This window comes from Pseudonaja textilis, chromosome 16 (assembly GCF_049901715.1).
Source record: "Pseudonaja textilis isolate UNSWEBS1 chromosome 16, rPseTex1.2, whole genome shotgun sequence".
Lineage (NCBI taxonomy): Eukaryota > Metazoa > Chordata > Lepidosauria > Squamata > Elapidae > Pseudonaja > Pseudonaja textilis.
The window spans coordinates 4,394,148-4,413,932 of record NC_142005.1 but is presented as its reverse complement, the minus strand read 5'-3'; the positions used below and the strand labels follow the sequence as shown (position 1 = coordinate 4,413,932).

The window sequence follows — 19,785 nt, the reverse complement described above, 5'->3', positions numbered from 1 at the left end:
AAAACAATACAAAGAGATCACAAAAGGATGTCATTACTATTTAATTTTCCCCCATTTATTTCTTTAAACTTCTCAAGAAGTTACATGAAATGTTAAAGCAGAAAAATAGCCATTTGCTTCATGCTTCCTTGTACAATTCATGAAAAATATAATTTTAACCCTTTATCCAAGCCCAATGTAATTCAATGTTACTAAGAGAGGCAGACATCTGGCATGCACAGTGCTGCTTTTGAGTTTCTTCAGTCTGTTCACAACAACCAAGGGCCAGGGCATTACCTTGATATTAAAATTAACCCCACTGATGATAATCTGCACTGGCTTGAAGAAATGGGAAGATATTTTATTTTTTGGGTTGAAAAGTTTACAGTGCAATCAGTGCTCAGTTAAATAAGGCCACTTGTATAAATTCTTTATTTAGGAAATTTATTTGCCACCCATCTTGTATTCAACAACTCTGAGTGGCTTACAGCATAAAAACATTAAAGCATTAAAAAAATATTATTAACAACAATCATAGAATGCAGTGGATAAAATTTAACAAAAAGAAGAAAAAAATATAGCAAATGTTGGGTTCCCCCATGCCCACACCTTTTGTGCGTCTCTCACAGTGCAAATCTATAGGGATTTTGTGATTTTGGATATGAAAAGAGCAGACAGACATTAAGGTGGACAATATTGGGTGGAACAGTGCCAAATGTGGAAAAGGAACAGGCAGAATGACAACAGGTAAAAAAAATTAACCATCTGCCTGACACAGTATCTCCCAACCTTGGTGACTTTAAGATGGGTGGACTTCAACTCCCAGAATTCCGCAGGTAAGATATTTTAACAGGGGTGAATTTCATCTCCCAGAATCCCAGCATGATTTAATTTTGGAAGTTGAAACCCATTCCCTCTTAAAGCATAGCTGGCTGGGGAATTCTGGGAGTTGAAGTCCACTTGTCTTAAAGTTGCCACAGTTGAAAAACACTGCCCTAATATTTCACAACATAAGATTTGTTGACTTCTGCATGATCTTATGGCTCAGGAAAAAAAAAAACCAGCCTCATAATTGCTTCAAGGAGAGGAAAAAACGGAGATGCAAAGCATTATAAACTTGGATTTTGGTCCCTGAATCCATTTCTAGCCAGTGTTTTTCTTTTGGTTTTAGCTTCACATTTTTCCCAAGCTGGGAAAAGAAGGGGTGTGCAATTTTTCAGAGCAGCAGACATAAGAGGGAGAAAAAAAAAATACACAGACAATATATAATGTACTTTGGACCAGGAGAAAGATGGTTCAGTATTAACCATTGCATTTAGACCAATTTAGCTGAGCACAAGTGTCCCCCTCTCTTGCCCCCGTTAGCAATTTTCTCCTTTCCAGATCCCTGGAACGAAAGCCCTGCAAGTCCCATGGTGGGGGGAAGCAACCGATCACCACCGTTCCAAGATCAAAAGTGCTTTTAGCTTTCAATGATGTAAGACAAAACCTTCAGAATTTTTGTCCAAGTTGTCTGCTTTTGAATGAAGAGCACCATCGCTGAAAGGAACTCAACTTTCCTCATAAATACAGATGGGGAAACTCTGGAAGAGAGTGAATCCGTCATAAGCAAACTTGAACACAAATAGTCCTCCACTTACAACCAGTTGTTTGGTGACCGTTCGAAGTTGCAACAGCAGGGAGAAACATGACTTATGATAATGACCCTCATAGCATCCCCACGGTCATGCCCCCAATCTTTTGGGCAACAGGGACCAACTCCATGGAGAGACTTTTTCCACGGACCGGAGGAGGTGTGGTTTTGCAGTCCTGTGTCAAGTCAGCAGACCAGAGGTTGGGGACCCCTGATCTACAATAATTGTAGTGCCCTTGGGTCATGTGATTGGCATTTGAGACCTTCCTAGCCAGATTCCAACAATAAAAGCCAGATCTGCTTAACGACCATGTGATTCACATAACAACTACAATGATTTGCTTAACTGGGGCCAAAAAGGTTGTAAAATCATGTGCAACTCACTTAACAACCATTTTGCTTAGCAATGTAAATTCTGGTTCCAATTGTGGTTGTAAGTCAAGGACTACTAATAATGTGGTGCAATTCAACATTTCAAAATGTTCTGCAGATCTATAATGTATAATATCTATATAGTACTATAATACTATAGGTAGTCCTCAAATTACAACAACTGAGCCCAAAATTTTTTTGTTGCTAAGCAAGACAGCTGTTAAATGATTTCCCCATTTTTTGACCTTTCTTGTCATAGTTCTTAAGTGAATCATTGCAGCTATTAAGTAGTAACAACAGAAATAGGACTTAAGATATACCGCTTCACAGCGCTTTACAGCCCTAAGAAATTTACAGAGTCAGCCTCTTGCCCCCAACAATCCAGGTCCTCATTTTACCAACCTCAGAAAGATGGAAGGATGAGTAAACCCTGAGCCAGTAAGACTCGAATTTATTTATGATCAAATTTGTTTGCCGTCCATCTTGCCACAGGGCGACTCTGCACTTTTTGTTTTAACAGATCACTTTGACATATTTTTTTGATTGCCACACACTGCCTAATTGTTTAAAATCCCAGAACTCACCTTTAGTAGCTATGTGTTCGGGAGAGCACTTCTGTTTTCAGAGCGCTAGTTTGGAAAGTGATTCCATCTCCTGGCAAAGGGGAAGTGATGAAAGGCGTGAGGAAGGCCAGCAGCCACCGGTTTCCCATGATTTGTTGAAGGTTGTTTTGCCAACCCAAGTGGTACCGGCGATTTCCTTCGAACCATTCTTTGGTGGTCTGTCCACGCAGGGCCAGCAAGCTGTGGAATAGCAGGAAACTGATGCAGAACAAGAAGCCCACAACACAGATGTCCGTCACAAAAGCGTAGACAAAGGTCACGAAACTGACTTGCCCTGCAAGAGAAGGAAGGTGAAGTGTAAGTATAGCTGCTCCATCTAGAGCAGGCATGTCCAACTCTGGCAACTTTAAGACTTGTAGACTTCAACTCCCAGACTTCTCCAGCCAACCATGATTAAGACAAGACCCACCTGCCCTTGTGTGCGTTCTTGCTCCTTTCCTACCCACCTTTTCATTGTAAGTTATTATTATTGTTTTGTTTTACAGGTAATCCTCGACTTACGAGCACATTTGAGCCAAAGATGCTAAGTGAAACAATTGTTAAGTGATCATTGAACCCCACTTTGCATGGCCAGTAGCATCTCCAGGGCGTAGGCCCGCGGCTTGCATGACTTTGTTGATGGCATCTTGCCCCTGTTTTGGACGCCCACAAAGTCTAGTTGGTAGGCAGTCTTAGCTACAGTGGAAGGTCCTGCTCTCTGGACTGAGCTGGCTTTCTCTCATCTCTCATCTTCTCTATAAAATGTTGTCAAATGGTGTCATTTGTGATGTGGTCAAGAAGGGAAATGCCCGATGTCCAACAAAGCATTCTCAATTCCATGGCATGGAGATAGTTTTCGGTTCTTTTCTTGCTGCCCAGCATTCAGTGCCATACATTGCAACAGGGCGGATGGTGGTCTTGTAAATCTTAGATTTAAGACAGGTTGGCATTCGTGTGTCTCATAGCATACCAGTGAGTTCTCACTGAGGCATCCAGGCTGCATTCACCCTTGTTCGCACCTCGCCATTGATGATGCCATTGCCTTGAAGATGAGAACCCAGATACCGAAAAATGTCCACCGTCTTCTTTTAAATAAACAAATAAATAAAAGCTCTCCCTTGTTCTTACCCATCAGGAGCATCAGCCAAGGCAGCAACAGCAGGAGGATTGTGTAGGCAAGGCCACCTTCCTCAAGCAGCATCCAAACCATGTGAGCGTTGAGCAAACTGCTGTACAGCAAGGCAACCGACCCATATAGCAGCAGGCAGAGGAAGTAACGGTAGTTCTGATAGCCCAAACACTGGCCGAGCAGCAGGCAATGGTGATCTCGTCGCAGGACACAAACGTTGCAGGTAAAGCAGTGGCTGCAGCGGGGTGGCACATGGGTCTGGCAGGAATAGCAGTAGCTGGAAGGAGACAAAAGAATAAGCATTAGGAGAGGGTGGGAAAATAGATGGAATTGACTGGGTGTCTTATAGCAAGCACCAGGAGACAGTGAGTTCTAGTCCTGCTTGAAAGCTGTCTAGTGACCTTTGGCTAATCACCAGGAGACAGTGAGTTCTAGTTCCAACTTAGACTTCAACTGAGTTCTAGTTTTGTCCTACCTTAGACATGAAAGCTATCTGAGTGACTGTCTCCTGGTCAATCACCAGGAGACAGTGAGATCTAGTCCCGCCTTGGGCATGGAAGTCAGATGAGTGACTTTGGGTCATTTACCAGATGACGTTCAATTCTACATTAAGCAATAAAGCCTGCTGAGTGACTTTAGATTAGAGTATGTCTCTCAGCCCAACCAACTTAAAGAATTGTTGTTGTGTGGGAAATTGGAAGGAGCATTAAATATGTTGAGTTGTTTATAAAAAAAGTAAAGGTAGGATATAAACAAATAAGCCAATAAAGCCTTATTGATGCGGCCCAGGGAGTACATTTGTCTTCCTTTAGGGTTCCAAATCCTTCTTGAAATTTTTTTTTGAGGTGGTTGGACCTATAAAAGATCCCACCTCACTCTGGCACATCCTGCTCCTTCTTCCCAATCTTCTAATTATAATTTGTATTTTTATTTGAAATATTTTATGATACTGTTGCTTTTATATATTGTATGCCGCCTGGCGTCACCTTGCAACAAGGGCAGCAAACAAATTTAAAACATACACAAGGCAGTCACTAGAGGGCAGCAAAGAATAGCCTCATGTCTCTTTGGTGCCATCCAGTGGTCTGTCTGAAGTTTGCAGTCCACAAATACTATTATATGCCTGATGAATTATTTGATATTTATCTTGCCCTTCATCATTTTATAAGTAACTTAAAGAGGCAGGCATACTTAGTACTACTCTTTCTTCCTGCTATTTTCCCCACAACAACCCTGTGAGGTAGGCTGAACTGATAGAAAATAATGCCTCCTCCTTCCATTATTCTTTCTTTCCTTTACACTTTTAGTCAATCCCCAGCGGGCTTCCTCCTTGAGCAGGGACCACATAAAACTAGGAACCACGAGGCCTTAAGTTCAACAAACTTAACAGGTTGAATCATTTGCTTTAAAGCTCCTCCACCATGTTGAGAAAGGCTGATATTCTCCCAAACGTTTTCCCTTTTTTCTGAAGTTTTGAAAAAGAAGCCCAACGAGAAAAAAGCGTGTTTCTAAGCATGTGCCCCCTTGCCTCTAAAAGAAACTGTTTCATCTCCATTTTCCTTTCAGAGATCTAATTCCGTCATTACTGAAGTAGTCTCTCCCCCGCCCCACACACTCCAAGCGGGGCCTTTTTTTCCCGCCACTTTTAGAAGCCCCTCCCTCGACCACTTTCCCGTTGGTCCCCGCCGCGTCGGTAACCCCGCCCACTCACTCCCATCCTTGCCCCGCCCCCGCCAGCATAACGCCGCGCGTGCTTGGCGAAGCCATGATGAATCGGCGGGCGTTCTCCAGCGCACTCGTCAACAGGAAAAGCAGCGAGGCGATGGGCCAGAACGGGAACGGGTCTCCGGGAGGACGGAATCGCAGCAGCACCACCAGCACCTCCGCGACCAGCGCGGTCGCCAACACCGCCCCGACGCAGACGGGCAACACTCGCCGGTCCCAGTCGCTGCCTGCCATGGCGGCGCGTGCGCGGCCCACGCGTTTCGCCTCTCTTCCGGCTTCGCTTCGGCCGCCCCTTTCCCGCTCAAACCGTTGAGCCAATCGGCGGCTGCAGCCGCCCCTGCTAAGCCCGCCTTTCTAACTGATAGGCGCGACTCCTATCCAATCGGCGTTCGGGTTTTGAATCTCCCTGTTTACCTCAACAATTTGTCTACCTGACAAGCGTGTCAGAGGTGCCATTGTGCACCACCACCAACAAAAAATGCAACAATTATGTTCAAACGATAAATACAGGTAGTTCTCGAGTTGCAACAGTTCGTTTATTGACTGAGGCTACAAGGGCACTGAAAAAAGTGACATGAGCATGTTTCACGCTTAACGACTGTTGCGGCCATGGTCACATGATTTGCATTTGGATGCTTGACAAGTGGCTCACATTTATGATGGTTGCAACGTCCCGGGGTCACATGATCAATAAACAATTTTTTGAATTGTTTATTGGCCAAGTGTGATTAGACACAAGGAACTTGTCTCTGGTGCATAAGCTCTCAGTGTGCATACAACAATAGTGATAGATCAGTTTGACTCAGCCTTCCATCCTTCCAAGGTCGGTAAAATGAGGCCCCAGATTGTTGGGGGTAATAGGTTGACTTTGTAAACTGCTTAGAGAGGGCTATATAAGTCTAAGTGCTATTGCTATTATCATAGTCATTGTAAAAATACATTCATCATAAAACATTAAATACAACACTTAGTGATAGTCCTGGATACTAAATAAACCAGTGACATAAATCATGCTGAGATATTAAGTAAACAATATAAATTGTAAGATACAAACAATGAAGTTATAGTCATAAGAAGATAAGGAGATAGGTTATTAGGAAGGTGAGAATAATGATGGTAATACTGCCTTTTTAGATAATTTGACAGTGTTGTGGGAATTAGTTGTTTAGCTGAGTGATGGCACGGGGAAAAACTAGTTCTGACGTGCAGTGCCCTACATAGCATCAAAGGACGGCTTCCCTCAACCTCCCCCCCCATAATTGCTTTTTCCTTAGTCCATCTTCACTCATCCGCACCCCCAAGCCTGAATCAAGTGAATCTTGGTTTGTTAATCCATTTTCTCTGCCTTTGCTGAGTCTGGGGCTAATTAGCTTTTCCTGCAATCTTTGCAGCTATCGCCAAATCCATAATTCAGGAACATGGATCTGCTTCCCACTGTCCTTTTTCATTTACTGTCCCGCTGTCATGGATCATTGTCTACAGAAGATGTTAAAAAAAAGTCAAGATTGTCACAGGGTTACGACCAAAGCACTGCCTGTTTATAATGCGTCTGTACCAATATGAGTACAAAATAGGATGGCATTTTTATACGATCGGGAGCAATGGTTGTTTTACAGAAGAGAAGCTATTTTGCCCTGTTTTTATCTTAAAATACTGCCCCTCTGGCATCTGCAGCAAATCACAATAAAACCAAAATGGCAATGCATGAAAAATGACATAAGCATCAAATGCAATTTGGAGATCTGATGTGATTTAATTGATTCGATGGTATAAGAGTAGTCTTTCACTTAAGACCACAGTTAGGACCAGAATTTCTGTTGCTAAGCAAGGTAGCTATTAAGTGAGTTGTGTCGGATTTTACAAACTTTTTTAGCTACGTGTCTGGCGATTCTCAATCATCCAGGTCCTGGTTATCCCAAAGGTATATTTTAAGAGGCAACTGGACATTCTGGTTTTTCTTCAAAGACATTTCGCTTCTTCATCCAAGAAGCTTCCTCAGCTCTGACTGGATGGTGAGAAAAGTACCTTTGGGACATTTTTTTGCTGCAATTGTTAAGCGAATCATTCCACTTATTAAGCAAATCTGGCTTCCTTTGTTGACTTTGTTTGTCAGAAGCCAGCTGGGAAGATCGCAGGTGATTGACGTGCTGTATGCATCATAAATACACGCTGGTTGCCAAATGCCCTAATTTTGATCAAATGACTGTGGGGAAGATTGTGGTGGTTGTAAGTGTGAGGATCGGTTGTAAGTCACTTCGTTCGTGGCTGTTGTAACTTCAAACAAATTAGTCACTAAATGAATGACTGAAAGTCAAAGGCTATCTGTATATGGTTTGGTGATGTAGTTTGTAATAAATTTGTATTATTTTAATTGTTTTTATGTTTGATGATGAATGCCGCCCAGAGTCACATGTTTGGATGGTTAGCTATTGAAGTCAAACTATTGAGCCATAAAATATTATTGTTATTCAACATGTAACTGTCTACTCGCCTTTTAAAAAAATGCTACAAACGGCTGTTTCTCTGTTTCCATTGCAACAGATTAACACATTTTTGTTTATTACTGAATTTGGTATTGTGTATGGAGATTCTCAATCATCCAGGTCATGATTGTCCAAAAGCTTCTTTTCCAAAAGGCAATTGGACTTTCTTTCTTTTTTTTCCTTGAAAACATTTTGCTTCTTATCTAAATAGTTTCTTCAATTCTGAATCTGGTGTTTCCATAGGATCTCAACATTATTACTCATAATAATCATTGTTGATTCATTTTGATATATATGAAACAGAGCAAGTAAATTTATAACAGGATCTCACGTGTTTAAGAAATAACCAATTATTTTTCAAAATAAGCTTCTATAATCCATGCTCAAATTAAACTTGAAGGAAACGGCAAGCGAAGCTTCTGAAACATTTATCTTTGTTGGTAAATTTTTGGACAGATGTGAAATCCAGGAAGCTTTGTGCAAGAAATGTCTTTATGCCATTCTTTTTTATTTATCATATTCTCATGCGCCTTTTCCTTTCATGTCTCAGAATGCTCATTGAAGAAGAAGCTTTCAGAGTAGGACTGAAGTCTCTACTGGTAAGTTCTGAAATAACAGCTCCAAAGACATGATGGGGGAAATGGGAAGGCTTATGTAAATATTGCACCAATAGCTGTCAGTAGAAGCACACAGGCAATCAGAAAATGAGTGTTGCTAACAATTTATAATTTTAATAGTTAAATTTCACAATTGAAGGCTGTTAACTTGGACAATAGAAATAGGCACATTGTCAGAATATATCTGATGATGTTACAAAGCAGTCCTGATTCCGATGTGATAAGGAATATGCTCCGTAAGGAATTTGCTCATTGTTATCTGAAGTTTCCTTGGAAAGATGCCCTAGGAGGCTGCTGAACAAGGAAGGTATCGCTTCTCGGCCTTTTGGCTAAGATCAAGTGTAGTATCTGTTCTTATCAGTTTAATATCTGATATGTTCTCTATTTGAGGACTACATATTAAATGGATTTTTGGAACTGGGAGATGGAATAGGGGCTTGCTCCGTCCACTCCAAGCATCAGCCTGGTATTGCAGTACCTCCAGGAATGGTGCACCTCCCCCTGGGAGGAATTTGGTTGGTTAAAGAATAGATGAAATAAAATAAGCTTTCTATTATCTCAGAGCAGATGGAGTATGTTAGAAAGTGGGAGATTGAGTTTTAACCTTGAAGTCCCATGTGTGGGGCTTTGTATTGGTTAATTTTCTTCCTCTCTAACGAAGTGGAGGAACTTCCTCAGGGTCAACATTGACTCTTTAAAAGCCAAAAAAACCCCAAGCAGATTAGGGTAATGACTTCTGTTTCTTATGGTTGCTAAGTTTAAGTCAAAACGACCAAAAAAAAAGGCAGAGATCTATCACTACATTTAAATGCACATTATCTGTACATTTCATCTTTTGACTGTATTGTTTAAATTATTAAAAGAGACTAACTTTTAAATATTTGTACATTGATATTTTTTTTTGCTCTCTGTTGTACAGGAACTTGAAATAGAGATAAGGTGCTGTAAAAATATGATTTTAAGCCAAGGATTAAAATGCTTTGTCTATGTTTAGTCTACTTTGAAACATTAAGCTAGAACCTGATATTTTTTTTCTAGGCATTCAGTAGCTTTCCCAAGTCCTTTCTCACTGATCCTAAGAATAACTCCTGGATAACAGAAGCAGCCTGCAAATGAACTGAGACTGCATTGAGTTATGCAAATGTTGGTGAAATACAAAGAAGCAGAAAGCTCTTGGAATCTAAACCAAATCTGTGTTCATGATATCCCAAACAGAATAAGGTCAGTCTTGAAAACCTTTTCCTCTCCTCCTGAAATGACCTTTAGACAGGTATTTATTCTGACATGTTTTAAAGCTCATGGGGAGGATTTCAAACATCCAAATGCAACACATGACTTTCCGAGAGATGTGACAAACCTATCACCTTTTAAAGTACTGGTTTCTTGCAGCACTTTTTGTAAGGAAAAAGTAACCTTTTGCTGTTATTTTTGTAAAATAACAGCAGTTTCTGGAATTCAGACATCCTGAGACATGTGCGGCATCTAGTTTTAATATTGGGGAGCCCCACATAGAGCCTGTGAAATAGACACCTGAGTGAACATGTGCAGAAGGTTTTTCCTTCATTACCAGGAATCAAATAAGGAGGCCATATTCCATCCATCTGGGTTTCATTGGACAGAGTGCCAGGATCTCAAAAAGAACTCAGGTTGCTTGGAAATGCTAGGAAATCCTGGGAAATTTTTAGAATCTATTTGGGAAATGTGGTTGGAAGTCCAAATTGATAAGAGAACATCTGGAAAATTATTTGCCCTTAACTTCTTTCTCAACATGGAGGCCAGCTGACCCTTAATCAGCAGAAGGGCTTGCCTCCAGAAATTGTAGGTGTTCCACCATTGGAGGTTTTTAAAAAAGAGATTATTAGATAGCCGTTTGTCTGAAATGGAATAGGGTCTCTTGCTTGAGGAGGGGGGGTTGGACTAGAAGACTTCCAAAGTTCCTTCCAACACTGTTCTGTTCAGCCATACATTTATTCTTGAATCTTGACAGCATATCAAAAAGTTTCTCTTGCACCTTAGTGGAAAGTTAACGATGTATGATTTTTCCTCTTTTGCTATACTGAAAATGGGAAATTGCCTCCCTGAACAGAGATTCTTGCTCTAAGGAGAGTCCTCCTGCATCTGGCATGGATTTTGTGGGAGAGACATTCAGCCCACAGGAGCAATTTCTTTTTTAAGAGCTTGTGGCTCTGCTTTAAGGGGGGAATACTTGGCTTCCCAACAGTTGTCTTCACCACCCCTATCTGGTTGGTAGGAACACTTGTGTTGTCCCCTCCCCGTGGCCTTTTTAAGATGGAACCTGATCTCCCTTCCCGGGGCTGATAATACTTATTGAGGACTGGTCACGTGGATTGGTTTTGACAGGTGCAGCTGCAAAGCAGGCAGACGCACAGCCTGGAAGGACTTGGGGGATCTTGACCTCTAAGGGGAGCTGAGAGGGGAGCAAGCAGAAAAAGGGACGGAAAGCTCGAGCAAGGGGGGGAACCGTGTAAATTGTAAGGGAGAGAATAAGCACAGAGGAAAAGGGCTTCGCAGAACAAGGCAACATGACGACGCAGATGGAAACACACGTCCAGTACAACCATTGCTACATGATGACTGAAGACTACATGGCGCAGGAGGAAGACTGGGATCGGGACTTACTGCTTGACCCAGCCTGGGAAAAGCAACAGCGAAAGGTAGGAGGCCAGTTAGAGAAAACAGCAGATCCAAGATGTACAGATCGGGTGCCAGGCCCAAGGGTCTTTCTGAATGGAACGTCTCCAGGATAGCTGCTGGGTGTCATGAGCCGGCTTGGTTGCTTCTCTAATTCCTTGCTGTGTTGGTTTTATCGACAAACTCATGTTTATTTCCAATGGCACCAATCATAAATACCAGGTAGTAATTCTGAGGTGTGTCTCTGTCTTCCTGGGAGGGGGGAGCAAATCCCTTGAGTTGGCCTCAGTGGAAATTTGCTGAGTGGGATGGCAGATAAATGCTCCTGAAACCATGGATGTTGAGGTCTGACATCATATCTACTCGGTGGACTTTGCAGGATGGGGGAAAGGCTTGCATTGATTAAAAAAATAACCTGATGATGGAGTCAGTGATGGAATTAACTTAACCTGACGGTGGAATCAGTTTCAGAATTAACTAATTGTTTTGGAAATTGCATGCTTTTTCTGATCTGAAATAAGTTCCATAGAGTTTGCCGCTACCCTAGAGAAAGGAAGGCATCTTGCACCTATATTATAGGAGTGAGGAGACACATCTTCTAAGGGCCAGCTGCCATCTCTGTACATTAGATACCGTTGCCTGCAGCTGTCACTTCCCATCAGCCAGACCCACATCCCACACAGGACCGACCATGACTGACATTTTGGGCACCCTACGTCAAGCAAGATTCAAAGTAGTACTGGTGGACAGAAGAGGTGTGCAGAGAAGAAGCAAAGAGCACATATGTCAGCAGAGTGGAATCTGCCGAGGGACAGAGCCACATCTGAGCAATGCCTGGAATGACAGAGACCCAAGAGAGAAGGAAAGGAACCAGCTAAATATATCTTTTTGTGGCAGTTGGGAACTCGCCCTAGCACAGCTTGGTTAAAATATTATCACATATGGGCCATATCTTAATCACAGGCTTTCAGAGATGGCCCTAGCCTCTTTCCCCAACATAATGCGGGCTTGTGTGCCAAAGCATCTCCCTTAGTAATTAAGCAGTCATTTGCAAACATGCTGGAATATCTGATAGTAGAATAGGACTCAGAACTCTTGTGCCATGAAAAGGAAGCCACTTGTATTTTTTTTTTAAAGAAAGAAAACACAATATCTGCTTTGAGTTTTTAAAGTCCCGGCAACGAGAAAGCATTTGGGAGCATATGGAATTTAGAGACTGTGAGCAGAAGGATACAGGAATTCACAAACTCCATCCTTATTTCAGTTCAATCATGACCTCTTATTTTCTAAGGATAGCATTATAAAAGATTGGCCTCCTGACATGCATGTTATCAATTCTGCTTTCCATGCAACTCTTGTAAGAAGTGCTTTGCGCCCCTCTTGGCTACATCTATCATTTGTGGAGCCCTTGTAAGGGTTATAAATCTGAGATATTCCTCTGAATTCTTGTCTCTCAAACTTACATGTTGCAAGAGACCCCCATTAAGTAAAGATAGTTTTCATAAAATTATTAATCTTTTCCCAAAGCACTTTCATTCTGATGTAGAAGGCTTTTCTTTGTAGTGCAAAGCATATGTGCCAGGTTTGGGCTTCGCCAATCTGGATTTAGAGTCTTCTTTTTATTACTGTCAGGTCTCCTTGTGTCTACTATCTCTTAGCCTCAGTTATCTAATAATAATAAAAAAATAGAATGCCATACTAGACAGGTTTATTCGGAAGATAACATGATTATATGAAGAAAAATATGCAATTGATTATCCTATAAGCTCTTTTATCACCAAGCATTTGGAATTTGTAGTCAGGTAGATCTGGAGACCAACACGTGAAGGAATTTTGGTGTTATTAAGATGGGGTGGCAGTCTGATTTGGCACAGGGCACCTGGAATTTTTATGATGCCAGATAAGCAGACAGTTTTTAAATGACATTTTGCTGGTATTCTCATGCCAATAATCAAACACAAAACCTAACATAACCTTTTTATTCTGCACCTGTTCACATATTTTGAGGCAGGGAATTGGAAATAAGTAGCATCTTCTATGGAAAATGGATGAGGAAATTCTCTTTTAGTTACAGTAAAAAATCAGAAAGAAGTTGGTTAGAACCTTTTCTGAGTAACACGTGTTATTAAAAGCCATACATTTTTGTGAGCTGCAGTTCTTTCCATCAGCACACAAAAGATTCTAGTTTTTGATAAAATTTATTAATTGGAAAAGGACTACCAGACATCTCTTGATTTTTTTTTTTTTTGCAACTGTAGATTAGTTCAGCTGAGTTTTGATATTTCATGCTATTTGGCTTTTAAACCAGATTTGGACTATGATATCTTGCCTTTTTGTTCTTATGTTTTCCAATTTGGTTTTCTAATTTTGAGGACAGGCGGTGTGCTTTACAAGTAGTCGAATTTGTACTTTGCCATAAAAAGATCCCTGGTTCAGTCCTCAGCACTTTAGGAAAGAGTAGAAAAACTGGAAAACTTTCTGATGAGGGGTGGGTGGGAGAATAACTTAGTGGATTCCTTTTGATCAGTTATCCTATAAGCTCTTTTATCACCAAGCATTTGGGATTTGTAGTCAAGTAGATCTGGAGACCAGCATGTGAGGGAATTTTGGTGTTATTAAGATGGGGTGGCAGTCTGATTTGGCACAGGGCACCTGATATTTTTATGATGCTAGTTAAGCAGACAGTTTTTAAATAACATTTTGCTAGTATTCTCATGCCAATAATCAAACACACAACCTATTTTGCTGAATAGGTCCTTCACTCTGCAATGCAGATCAAACTGACTTCACAGTTAAATTATGGCCATTTTCTTATGTATCTCCTTGATTTGGTCTCTCAAATGCACACCAGCATGCCTCACCAACCTTTTCAGGTAAATAATGATTCTCAGCCAAAGTATATAATGGATCTAATTCACCTTCATGGCTGGGTACTTTGAGATACCATCAACATAATGCCTGAAGAAAGACAGCTAAAAAAAATCTAGTTTCCCTAAAGCTTAAATGTGATTAAAGTGACTCCGGCTATGTCAGGGATCCCTTTTGGGCTCTATAGCCAAAAGGATATCTCCACCTGTTTACTATGGGGTCAAAGGCATGGTGGTCTTGTGATAATGGGGAAGGGCCAGAACAGCATCTAAGATTGCGTCACAATGTGCCTGATCATTTAGGACAAGTTGTTACTGAGGCCTAGAAGGTCGTTTCTGGGAAAGAGCTAGGTTCATCGGCTTTGATTCAAGATGACTTAAGAACTTCCCCACATTCTACTCTCTTGCTTCATTGAATAAACATATGTCTACGGAGATTCTCACTCGTGCAGGTCATGGTAGTCCCATAGGTGCTTTTCCAAAAGGCAGCTGGGCTTTCTTGCTTTTCTTCTTCTTGAAAACGTTTTGCTTCTCTTCCAAGAAGCACTTTCAGTTGTGAAGAAGTTTCTTGGATGAGAAGCGAAATGTTTTCAACAATCCTTTGGGACAATAAACTTGTATTTTCTAGGTTTTTTTAAAAAAAACATTTAATGTAGGTGATGGGATCTTTAGAAGAAGCAAATTGCACAGGCTTCTAGCTAGATTGTGTTTTTATAATCACGAAAGTTTCTGTTCTATTGTTGTTGGGTACACAAGAAATTCCTCTTTTCTTGTTTTTGCAAATGTCTGGTTGCAATGCTGGTTGAGATGGTATATGCTGGACCAAATAGATTCACACACATAACTAAACTTTCTTCCAGACCTTATATCTATTTGCTCTCCTTCATTCAGTTCTTCATTCCTATTTATCTAACAAAGCTTCTACTGTTGTTCAACCAGCATGGTCCATCTTGAGATCATCTTGGGATCTCTAGAGGGATCAGGTTGAGGAACGATGGCCTACATAATTTTCATTCCCATTGCCGAAGGAAGGATTTGATCTTAAATTGATAAGAAAAGCAACATCTTTATGAAGAAGACAGAGAGCAAAACTTATTTCTTTCCTATTCTAAAATCTGAAAGATTACGATATTGTTTTTTAAAAGTCACCTAAGGACTTATGAAAATAACAATGCACTTCCAAAATAACAATCCACTTCCTTCAACTTGAATTCCCCATGTCAAAAAAAAATTTACCAGCTAACCCTCACAACTGGTATGACTGCCACACATATGGACAGTCCTTGACTTACAACTGGTCAATTAATGACCATTTGAAGTTACTACAGACTTGAAAAAGTTACTTACAATCCGTCCTCAAAGTTACAATTGCTACACTACCTGCGGTTACCTGATGGTATTTTAGATGCTCGGCAACTGACGGGTTGGTCATATAATCACATTTTGCTACTTTTTTGCCCTTTTCCAGCAAAAAAAATAAAGACAAAAAATGGCTTTGCATCTACAATCATGTGATTCGCTGAACAACCACATGGTTCACTTAACAACAACGGAGACTCCCTTAACAACCGTCCCCGAAAAGGTTATAAAAATCGAGTCCATATGATGCCTCAACGTACAACTTCAATGACTCATGACTTAAATGCTGATCCATTGTAGCTTGAGGACTACCTGTAGCCACTACTGACCCCAGTTACTAATGAAATGTGGATCCACTTGCCTCCAGAAGTGGTGAATGCGCCAACACTGGAAGTTTTTAAGAAGAGATTGGACAACCAAAATGAAGTGGTATAGGGTTTCCTGCCTAAGCAGAGGGTTGGGCTAGAAGACCTTCAAGGTCCCTTCCAACTCTGCTCTATTATAATGAACCAACTGGCCACATTTGCAAAGGTGGAGGAACCTGGATGCACCAGCTTCTCCCCCCCCCCACCCCATTTTGCTGATCAGGGATTGTTTCTCCTCTGCCGAATAACGCCCGGTCGTGTAGCTCTGAGTCCAGAGACTTATTTCCTGCTGATGCTGGAGATCTGTGGGGCTGGTTTTGCATCAGTCAGATATCGGATGGCTGCTGCTGCTGTTCCAGATGCCTTGCCCATGTAAGGCGGTTTCTAAAAACTGCTCTTCAGCTCTACTGCCATGCAAGGAGGTTAAGGATGAGCTAATGGTAGTATTTTGGAAGAGGACAGAGCTTAATTAGGGTACGGGAAGGGTCTCCCTGCCCTTCTCTGAAAGATAAATGGGCCTTCAGAATGAAGAAGCTATTTAAAGAGAGTTGCATCTCTTGAGCGAAACAAGGACTTTATGCATTCACTGTGTGGATAAACTTTAAAAAAATGTTTGATTGGAGTTTAGGTATAATGTGTCTTAAAGCAGTCACCGTGTGTGTGAGACGGGCATCGATGTAAATTTGTTTAATTAGTAAATAGCGCTAGACTTGTTCAGTAGATAGCAAGTTGGTTATGCAGTGTGAAAATTCTCTATTTAGCTATGAACACTACCTTGGATTTAGTATCTTCCTTGTAGAGGTCATTTGAATGGAGCATTCAGATGTGAAGCAGAATAGACCTAGGCATGCATAATGGACAACAGGATTGTGATTCCTCTTCTTGAATGGAAGTTGTTCATATATACAATAACTCTTTTACTAATATCAACAAAAAAGGAAAGCCATTAGCAATTTTCAGCTACTATAATTGCTCACGAATTAGATCTCATATTCCTTCCTCAATTTTGGCCAATCGGTGCTAGAATCTGGGCCGGATGCAAGGCATCCAAATTTCTGAGCAATGCTAAATTTGAATAATTCTTAATACTTCCTAAACTATTAGTTTTTAGATTCTTGCAGTTCTGCATACAAGCATGCCTGCTCAGGCCATCCACAATTTCTGGCTATTCAAGCTTGAGATTGAATCTTCTGGCCCACAGAGATTAGAATTAGAATTTTATTGTCATTGTACTAGTACAAGTACAACGAACAAGAACTTTATTGTCATTGTACAAGTACAATGAAACTGTGGATGCACCCCAGCAATTGTTCGCAATACAATAAAACCAAAGCACTTAAAAATGAAGATAAGAAAGATAGAGTACCCATGTCTCCATTTGCAATTTGAGAGTACAATATCTACAAATATACACAAAATATACATCCAACACTGACTGTAACACTTAGCCGAGTATAATACACAAGAGATGGTGTGCTGTAACATATTATTACATCTGTATTACATACATCTGAATGGGGTATTGAGATTTCACATCTTTTCACATCTTAATGAGGTAGTGACTTCGTGTTTATTTGTGGTTTGGATGGCCCAGGGAAAGAAACTATTACAATTTAAATGCTGGTAATAGGGAAAACTGAAGTGAGAGGATGTGAGAAACAGAGTATTTGGAAAAGCTAAGGTAGCAACGGTATGAACAAAATACTTTGCTGAGGAGTTTTGTTTGTTGTTCAAAGATGCAGCAACACCTCTTTTGTTGAGAGCATCTACGGTAGACTGGAAAAGTCTTTCCCACCAGGGCCCCTGAACTAAGTTGTATTACAATGTTCATAATTTGAATCTTATTGTCTGAGGATAATGAGAGTTGTGTGTCCCCCCCCCCCACCTGAACCCCATAAGTAGGAGATGTGTAAGGTATAAGACTTCCTTGTAGGATGGGAGTTTAGGCTAAGTATAAGCCCTGGCATTGGGGAAACCCTTATTATGGAATTATGGGAATTAAGAAAAAGACTCACAGCAGGTCCCAGAAAAAAATACACAGATTCCCGCAAAAAATAAATTTAATACTCAGATTGCTGTAAAATGTTATCTCCCAAGATACACAGCATTACAGATGAGACATACTTGGTTTGCATTTTATCTATGAGCCTGGCCAAAGACAAAAGCGAAGGAGGGAACCAGGGCCAAAAAAGAATAGGGCATGGATGTGATGCTTTGTTTAATAAGTTAGTATAGCAGCAACAAATAGTCTTAGGGGAATTTCATGCAGTGTCAAGATTCACTCAAAGACTCCCCCACACAAAAATCCCACATAAAATACACCATTAATGTAAACCCTTCCCCCTCCCCCCAAATGTGCATTTAAATGCATTTCTAGAAGATGTTACCAGCACAGTTTTTAAATCAAAAAATGTAATTCTGTGCATGTTTGTGTCACAAATGAAGTCATTAAATAAACCCCTGTATATAGTTCCTCATATTTTATGAGGGAGATTCCCCTCAGCACATTTCTTACTGGAATTCATAAGCTGCCAACTTGAGATGCATTCCACTTCTCCAAAACGAGATTGACCAAATCAAAACGTCCACCTTTCCCACCCTCTAGCAAACCTCTTTGTTGTGTTACATCATTCTTTGGCTGTCTCCCGCAGCGCACAATAGAAGGCATTGCCTCTTTTGTAATGATGTTGGCAGTGGCCAAATCTGTTAAGCCTCATCAACAGCGGCCCACGAGACAAAAACCATCCCTGGCATGGCACCTGCAGGGAGATATTTGCCTTGGCTAGCCTCATTGTGTGTGTGAAACCGGAAATAGCTCCTTATTGTTGTGTCAGTCGCACAGAGACACACATACGTACACACACACCCTCAGTTAAGAGAGACAGAGGCTCAGATCTGGTCTCTGTACAGTTTGGCAATCTTACAGACTGGGGAAGAGCCAAAATAATAAAAGAGTTTCACAAAGATACCCGAAGCACGCCGACCGTTTAGCTCGCATTATTTGATATAGTGCAAAGGACTTAAAGACTTACAAGGGATGAGTATCAACTTGCTTTATAATTTCAAACCAATTGCAAGGAGGAATCGTTGCATTTTGACTAATTAGGCAACGACAATTGCTGGGAGAATCCTAGAACGCATCTCGTCTGAATTACGTTTGAATCCGATTACAGCTCGATTTGCAACAGTTTATTTAATGACGGTTCAAAGATACACCGGCACTGAACAAAGTGACTTATGACACTTTCGATCCTGTGATCCAAATTCAGATGCTTGGCAACTGGCTCACACGACAGTTGCTGTGTCCCAAGGTCATGTGATCCCCTTTTGCGACCTTCTGACCAGCAAAGTCAATGGGGGAAGCCAGATTCACTTAACCGGGTCACTAACTTATCAACTGCAGCAATTCACTTAACCACTGTGGCAAAAATGTCATAAAATGGGACAAAACTCATTTTAAAAATGTCTGACTTAACAACAGAAATGTTGGGCTCAATTGTGGTTGTATGTCAAGGACCAGTTGTATATGCATATTGCATATCAACACTTCCAAGAGCTGCTGTAATGGCAGAGAGAGACTTGGGCATCGAAAAGCTCTGTGTGACCTTAATATAAAACCAAAACACAAACCTTGAAAAATTTAAAGGACAGGTAGTCCTCAACTTAATGGCCACCACTAAGCCCCAAATTTCTGTTGCTAAATGAAACATTTGTTAAGTGAATTTTGTCCCATTTTACTATCTTTCTTGCCACAATTTGTTAAATGAATCGCTGCAGTTGTTAAAGTTAGTAACATGGTTGTTAAGTAAATATGACTTCCCTGTTGACTTGGTTTGTCAGAAAGCCACAAAAGGGGATCACATAACCCCTGGACACTGCGATCGTCGTAAGTATGAACCAGTTGCCAAGCGTCCGAATGTTAATCAACAACCATGGGGATGGTGCAACAGTCATCAGTATAGAAACCAGTCATAAATTACTTTTTTTTCAGTGACTTTACAA

General features: G+C 40.9%; 2 protein-coding genes and 1 non-coding gene across 3 annotated transcripts in view; 2 read left to right on the top strand and 1 right to left on the bottom strand.

The window, feature by feature from the left end:
* Positions 1-33: 33 nt before the first annotated feature.
* ZDHHC24 (zDHHC palmitoyltransferase 24) lies at positions 34-5,719 on the bottom strand. Its single transcript, XM_026716288.2, has 4 exons — positions 5,427-5,719; positions 3,715-3,992; positions 2,569-2,881; positions 34-1,562 (listed from the first exon to the last, which is right to left on the bottom strand). Exons 1-3 carry the CDS (start codon positions 5,672-5,674, stop codon positions 2,571-2,573), a joined length of 837 nt encoding a protein of 278 aa, XP_026572073.1. The 5' UTR covers positions 5,675-5,719; the 3' UTR covers positions 34-1,562; positions 2,569-2,570.
* A 3,130-nt stretch (positions 5,720-8,849) lies between these two features.
* LOC113446730 (U2 spliceosomal RNA) lies at positions 8,850-9,040 on the top strand. The gene has a single exon (XR_003375514.2). It is a non-coding gene; the product is annotated as a U2 spliceosomal RNA (small nuclear RNA).
* A 1,810-nt stretch (positions 9,041-10,850) lies between these two features.
* The window catches only part of ACTN3 (actinin alpha 3), a 39,384-nt gene continuing 30,449 nt past the window's right edge, over positions 10,851-19,785 (top strand). Inside the window, exon 1 of the mRNA XM_026716302.2 lies at positions 10,851-11,215. Within this exon, the coding sequence (XP_026572087.1) occupies positions 11,084-11,215 (132 nt within the window). The 5' untranslated portion in view covers positions 10,851-11,083. The remainder of the gene's footprint in view (positions 11,216-19,785) is intronic.